General features: G+C 41.3%; 1 protein-coding gene and 3 non-coding genes across 4 annotated transcripts; all 4 read left to right on the top strand.

Moving 5' to 3' along the window:
• Positions 1-654: 654 nt before the first annotated feature.
• Positions 655-5,642, top strand: rpl17 (ribosomal protein L17). The gene is made up of 7 exons (XM_032570650.1): positions 655-721; positions 1,150-1,199; positions 1,381-1,421; positions 2,286-2,420; positions 2,592-2,690; positions 4,672-4,863; positions 5,564-5,642. The coding sequence occupies exons 2-7, from the start codon at positions 1,160-1,162 to the stop codon at positions 5,609-5,611; spliced, it is 555 nt and encodes a 184-aa protein (XP_032426541.1). The 5' UTR covers positions 655-721; positions 1,150-1,159; the 3' UTR covers positions 5,612-5,642.
• On the top strand, positions 1,245-1,310 carry LOC116725118 (small nucleolar RNA SNORD58). The gene has a single exon (XR_004340326.1). It is a non-coding gene; the product is annotated as a small nucleolar RNA SNORD58 (small nucleolar RNA).
• LOC116725116 (small nucleolar RNA SNORD58) lies at positions 2,459-2,525 on the top strand. Its single transcript, XR_004340324.1, has one exon. It is a non-coding gene; the product is annotated as a small nucleolar RNA SNORD58 (small nucleolar RNA).
• On the top strand, positions 5,431-5,498 carry LOC116725117 (small nucleolar RNA SNORD58). Its single transcript, XR_004340325.1, has one exon. It is a non-coding gene; the product is annotated as a small nucleolar RNA SNORD58 (small nucleolar RNA).
• Positions 5,643-6,841: the final 1,199 nt, after the last annotated feature.

The following is a 6,841-nucleotide window of genomic DNA, read 5'->3' as shown; positions in this document are numbered from 1 at the left end:
GTTACTATGTAAATAAGTACTTGTTTTAAATATTTGTAATTTAAACTGCGCATTTCTTTATCAAAATATCAACTAAAGTTAACTTACATTGTAAGAAAAAAAAACGCAAGCTGTGTTAAAATTCATCTGTAAAGTATGCTGCATCTAATATGGCATCACTTGATTAAAATATCTTTGTTTCTTTATGACCCATGTATCTAACACTGCAATAGCCTAAAGGCCTTTCTGTCAAACTAGAACAACGTTCTTCAGAAACACAATCGAACAGAAACAGAGTGAGTTTGTTTTCAAATTTATTGTGGTATTTTCTAGTACTACAACGTTAAATAATAACAGGACTTGACTGAATACCAAGATAAATTAGTTGCATTTAAATGCAGAGTAATCAAAAAGACAAAACGAGACAGAAGAAAACGGAATCATGGACAAAACTCGTTGGTTCCTGAGGGCGTGAACGCTGACTGAACAGATCAGGCTCCAGCCAGGATTAACTGAGCCTAGCTGAACAGGATATCGCCATAGTTTATGTGTTACCGCTTTTAAGAAACCAAATCGATGCTTAATTAAGACAGGACATTCGGAAAACCCCGACTTAATCCACTTATCTAACAGCCCTCTGATCAATGCCTCCTCCTGACCAGCAGGGGACTGTAAACTAAGAGGACGCAGAAGAAGAGGAGCGCAGGCTACGGTACTTCCTCTTCCCACTGCGGCCTCAGAGGTGAGGATCTTAGTTTTTATTTCAAGGAGCAGAATCTGCTCTTAATCTCTTTTAAATTTCCTCCATCTAATGTTTTAACGCACTGGGTTTCATTTATTGATAACAAACAACCAATCTGGCGTCATATGTCTGAGTTGGAAGGCGTAGATTATAGATTATATGTTAAATAGTGTGAGGACGCCGGGTTAGGTCGCTACTGTAGCTCTCCGCCATGTTGGCTACATGTGATGATACACACTTAAAGCCTGTTTTTAAAAGAATATTAACAACATATTCTTTTCTCAAGACAGCGCCGAATTTATATTTTTGCTGGTTTTGTTGCCATTTGTTTTAGAAAAATGAGTTGGCGTTAGCAACTAAGACTAGCGTGTTTTCTTGCTGAGGTGAAGGAGGGGGCTCGATGAACCCTGACCGTGTTTGTGTTGCAGGTATCTGAAAATGGTCCGCTACTCTCTCGACCCCGAGAACCCTACTAAATGTGAGTAAAACCTGCAGCAGGGTCTGGGTTCGGGGCTTCGTTCGGTGGCTGTGATGACTCTTAGGACACCTTTGGATTAATCGTGAAAAGAACTTATTAAACCTGAGCTACACAGTACTGAGGCAGTGATCGTTGAGTTAGCTGCTGGGCTGTTGTTACATGTCTCCATTTTTCGTTTCAGCATGCAAGGCGAGGGGCTCCAACCTCCGGGTTCACTTCAAGGTAAGCTGTCCACATGTTGGAGCAGACTGTCCCTTTAAGATGCTTTACCTTATTTTATGTGCCTTTATAAAATTGCTGATAAGGCAAGAGACCTACTGCCTTTTAAAGTATTTAGCTTTTTAATATGACATTCTGTTACACAATAATATTTTTTTCTTTAAGTTGTAGAAATTGTTGAAATGCTTCATCAATCCTTAAACCTCTGAGTGTCTGCCAGAAACTCAGTGATCCTGGTAGACAATGAGTTTCTGGTTTTAGGTGTTTCAAACTTAGTCTTCCTCCTGATTTGGTCTAATGCCACAGCCCTATATATGCTAAGTAGCAGTAGGTTGTTAGAAGTTGCTTTTCTGCAGTGAGATCATGTGAAGCAGTTTTATATACTGTGATGGTCAAACAGGTCTAGCTTTAGCTGCTGTGTTTTGGAGGCATTTGGATTTGTTGGTTTGGTGGTGGTGCATTCAGTGCAATTTTTTTTGTCTCCATCTTAATTTTGTTTTCATTATGAAAAGAATAATGGTAATAAAGGATGATCAAATGTACTTGGATGCTGTTACAGTTCAGAGCTCTACATTGAGTTAAACTGTCTTAAACCACGCCTAGGAAATGTAGTTCAAGTTGAATCAGGGGCCCTACATGTGTTAGTTCTGCATCTTTTCCTAGAGTCATATCAGGTCTAGTGTTTAAATTTAGACTTTTTAAAATTTACACAGCTGACCAAGGGACTCGTCTCTGTACAAAGTTGGAAGGTTGTGACATTGTTGAACTTTTGCTTGTTTCAACTCTGTTTAATCTCACCAGGTTTTTCTCCAGTCTCTAAACAAATTAGTGTTACTCAACTGCTGTGCTTTTTGTTTTCCCCAACAGAACACCCGTGAGACAGCCCAGGCCATCAAGGGCATGCACATCCGCAAAGCCAACAAGTACCTGAGGGACGTCATCGTCAAGCACCAGTGTGTCCCCTTCCGTCGCTACAATGGTGGAGTGGGCCGCTGTGCTCAGGTTAGACCCAGCACCAACACCTGGGGAGGTCGTACAGGCTGCCATGATGACCTTCTTAGGACACCTTTGGATTAATGATGAAAACAAACTCTTAGTCTGAGCAGTGATGGGGGAAACTTTGATACTGAATGGGGAGGATTGCGCCTCTTCTAATTGGTTTGTTGTTTCCAGGCCAAGCAGTTCGACTGGACTCAGGGTCGCTGGCCCAAGAAAAGCGCAGAGTTCCTGCTGCACATGCTTAAGAATGCAGAGAGCAACGCTGAGCTGAAGGTGAGTCCAGGTCCGGCATCAGACGGGCCATACAGCATTGGCACAAATGTACAAAACACCAGTATGTCTCCATTAGTTCTGTCATGCATTGTTAGTTTCTGAGAACATTTCTCTCCAATTCCATTAAAAATGATATTTAGCTGCATATCTTGATGTCAACTGAACTTATAATACCATTGAAAAATAAATCCAGTACCAATTTATTACAATGATTTATTTTCTACATTGCTTTCTGTTTATCTTAATTGGCTGATTACAACTCTGTTATGATCTCAGAAAATCAGAATATTCAATAAAATCTATATATGTAACAGAATTATGTTATGCACTCATAGAAAGCTTTAGGTTGCTTTTCTTTTCCATAGAAGTTTAAACGCAGAGACTCTAAAGGACACTTTTTATGTCCACAAACTGAAAAGGCAGTTTTCAATTTTAATGCATTGAATGAAAGCATTAATTTAGATTTTTGTTCTGCAGATAATCAGTTAGCTAAATAAAGAAACCTGTCCAGTGTTTCCCATCGGGACTTGAACTTTGCAACCCTTTTGATATATTGAGCACAGAAACGAATCGCAACAGGCCAAAATCAGTCAGGCTTTTTAAATATTGTGATCAGCCAGAAAATTGCAATCGGTGCATCCCCACTTTCTTTTAACAACAGCAATAATAACTTTCTCCTGCTAATTGCAGGAGAGCAAACTGCCGCCATTAAAACACCACCAAACATGTTTAACCCTCCCTCAGTCTTAAGAGACGGGGTCATTAGGACCCCACAAGTTTTTTGGTCCAGCAGGGTCGCACAGGTGTGTGTGTGCATTTACAAGGTTTTTTGTGTGTGTGTGTGGTTAGGCCGTGACATTTGCCACACTCCTCCAGAGTTTTATCAACACTGATATCCTTGTGACTGTTTTTCTATGTTCACTCTCTGTCTGATGGAGCGAGTGCATGTTCACCGGCGTGTGAGCTCGCCTGACTCAGGGTGTGTGAGGATCAGTGATGAGAACATGTTTTTCAGTCAGTACCCTAAACTGGTGTGAGACTTGAGGCCTGACTTGGGATTGTAGGGAAAACACTGGGAAACATCAAATGGTTTTCTGGCAGCTTCATGTAGGCTTGAGTTGAGGTATAATCACCTAAATATAGGGAAGTTTCATTGTTTCGTACTGAATTTGTGTATGATTTTGTGGTATAATAATTAAATTAAAAATATATCTATATATAAACACAGTAACTTTATGAAATCCTGGTTTTTCTTCCCAGTGTTGTGACTGGAACTTGATACCAGCTGCATGCTGGTATTCAAGCACATTCTTCATTTTAAGGTGGTAAAACAAACTGCTCATATTTCAGGAAGTGTCACCTCACACACTTTGTAGATGACCTTTTTCTACTCCTGGTCTGTTTAACCCTCCATTGGTCTTAAAAGAACCGAGTCATTTAGACCCCAGTGGTTTTTAGTCAGTGCAGTCCGGTGGGGTTGCACTGACCCCTCGTGTTCTTTTACAAGGTTTATTCTTTGCTGTCTGTGATATCTGCCACACTCCTGAGCATTGTGCTAAGAGCGCTGAAGGTGAACCAACTCCAGATAATCAACATTTTGCACGGCCTTTTTAACCAGCTCTTCCCTTCTCAGCCAGCCGATTACATCAACAAGCGTTACTGCGGTTAGCCGGTAGACTACAGAACTCTATCGTAGACCAAATCTCTACTGTTTCTACCATATACATCGCACATTCCTATTAGCTAGTTAGTCAGGCTATCTGCTCTGGTAGGACTTCAGTGTTTACTCCATAAATATCAGTTTAATATTTCTGCTCATGCCATCTCTTCCAACAGTCAGTGGTTTTGAGACAGTGTTCTTTTAAAACCTTTGTGTGCCTTGACATCTAATTTCTTATTTTAATCACATATTCAGTCTGGTTTTATATATTATTTATGATTTGTGATAACTTCTCAGATTTTACCCAATCTATGGTTTCAGGGTCTGGACGTGGACTCTCTGGTAATCGAACACATCCAGGTCAACAAGGCCCCCAAGATGAGGAGACGCACATACCGCGCCCACGGCCGCATCAACCCCTACATGAGCTCACCGTGCCACATCGAGATGATCCTCACCGAGAAGGAGCAGATCGTCCCCAAGCCAGAGGAGGAGGTGGCCCAGAAGAAAAAGGTTCAGTACAAACGTTGACGGAAGAGCTTAGACCAGCAGGATACAGCTCAGGCTCCTGAAGCCCCTTCTCCACAGCCGAGGTTTTAACCGGTTCTTACCCAGAATGCCTCAGCCCCACCCATGTCATTGCCAGATCCTTCACTTCCTTCCTGTTTTCTGTGCCACTATAGAGGTGGTACTAACCAGAACTAACCAGGTAACCAGGCAAGCATCTTGATTGCCTGGTTACCTGGCAATCAAGGTAACAATGCACAGTGAGACTGCAGTAGATGGTGAGCTGCAAGTCAATAATTCCATGGTCAAATCTTTAGGTCCAAACCTTTTTATCAATTGTAGCATCAACTGGACGGAGCAACAGACAAAATATACCGAGAGATTTCAGACAAGCTGCCTGCCCAAGGGGACAGAGTGACCCCACCAGAGCGGGGACACATTCTGAGAAACGCACCCAACCAGACCAGAACCAAAGCAGACCATATAGAGGGAGACTGGACAATGGAGAAGGGGCTTCAGACTGAACCAGCTGTATGACTGAACACAGCCACTCACTGAGGCACTCTTTAATGGTTGCCATGATGACTACTTAGGACACCTTTGGATTCTCCATGAAAATAAATGGTTACATTCTGAGCAACTAAGCAGTAAAGTTTTCCTTCCTGTCATCACAGAGTCTGTATTAACAGAGTGTCTCTGTCTGCAGGTTTCACAGAAGAAGCTGAAGAAGCAGAAGCTGATGGCTCGCGAGTAAATTCTAATAAAAAGCTGTCTTGTAATATGAATCCAGACTCTGGATCTTTATTCTTCTTTATCTACTGAATACCTCAGGTTTGTCCCATAAAGGCTGTTAATCCAGAGAGATTAGCAGCAGAGCATAAACTGAGGAAGTCTGTTTAGAAGTTTCTTCAGTCACATGAATGCTTCCTGCTTGATCAGCTGCTGTAAACATGCAGCAGATGATTAAAATATAGCCTCTTCCCAAACTATACAGCTTAGTTTACCAATTGAATTGTCTGACATATTAGTTCCAGTTTGTTTTATTGAACTGGACAAACTGCCAAGAGTTTTAGTGATCAGGACATGGTAAACCTGGAGCAGAGAAAACTAGTTTTCTAAAACTAGTTTGAAAACATTTTGAGTCATCCTGTGAAGATAGGGGAGACTGAGGTGTTTTTCATATTTAGGATTACTACATCAATGCAACTTTGATTTGGCTGCAACATATCTGCTTATATTATGACAAAAAAAACAAAAAACCTCATGGCTCAACTTACCCCAAAATGGGACAAGTTGTGTCGCGTATCTAAAAACACATCATCCTCTCCTCAACTCGGTCCCACCCTCACTGACCACCTTCTCTAAATGTCACTTTTCAAGCACATTCTATTTGTTATACACATTTCATGGGGTACAACAACTTTTTGTAGTAGAGTTCTGCTAAACAGGTGTTTGGCTAAAAAAGCCCTGCAGAATGCTTTTTAGCCTTGGGAAGCAAAAGTTAGCATTTGGAAAGAAATATTAAAACTGAATCCTTGTTGCAGAATCATAGTTTAATATGTTTGGCAAGTTGAGACTCCAAGGCAACTAAGAAACTCCTTTTAGCCTCTGCTTCTCCATCAGAACCTGTCTTTCTCAAAAGTACTTTTTATTTGGTACTTTTTTTTTGGTCTCTGTATCTCTACAGTGTCATTCTGCCTATTTCTGCATCTTTTGCTTCTGCTCAAACAGACTAACTCTGGTGGCTCCCCTACTTGTTCAGCACTTGTATACAAGCTCCATCCATCCATTATGCAATGCTTCTCCTTGTCGGGTCTCCAGGGGGGCTGGTGCCGATGTCCAGCGGGTGAGAGCTGCGGCCCACCCTGGACAGGTCTAGCACAAGCCATATATAGAACAAATTTAAAACGATTATTGTGGACTAAACACAAAGTTCAATTTCAAGAGTGAAAAACATTTTTAAAGAAATGTCAAGTCATCTTTA

This window comes from Xiphophorus hellerii, chromosome 8 (genome assembly GCF_003331165.1).
Source record: "Xiphophorus hellerii strain 12219 chromosome 8, Xiphophorus_hellerii-4.1, whole genome shotgun sequence".
In the NCBI taxonomy this organism is placed as follows: Eukaryota; Metazoa; Chordata; class Actinopteri; order Cyprinodontiformes; family Poeciliidae; genus Xiphophorus; species Xiphophorus hellerii.
The sequence above is the reverse complement of the archived record's forward strand: the minus strand, read 5'-3'. Positions and strand labels throughout refer to the sequence as shown.

Excerpts from the sequence above, each read along its gene's own strand:
- rpl17 (XM_032570650.1), top strand. The coding sequence starts at position 1,160 with ATGGTCCGCTACTCTCTCGACCCCGAGAACCCTACTAAAT. Across the intron at positions 1,422-2,285 it reads ACCTCCGGGTTCACTTCAAG|AACACCCGTGAGACAGCCCA; the intron begins GTAAGCTGTCCA and ends TTTCCCCAACAG. Across the intron at positions 4,864-5,563 it reads AGGTGGCCCAGAAGAAAAAG|GTTTCACAGAAGAAGCTGAA; the intron begins GTTCAGTACAAA and ends CTCTGTCTGCAG.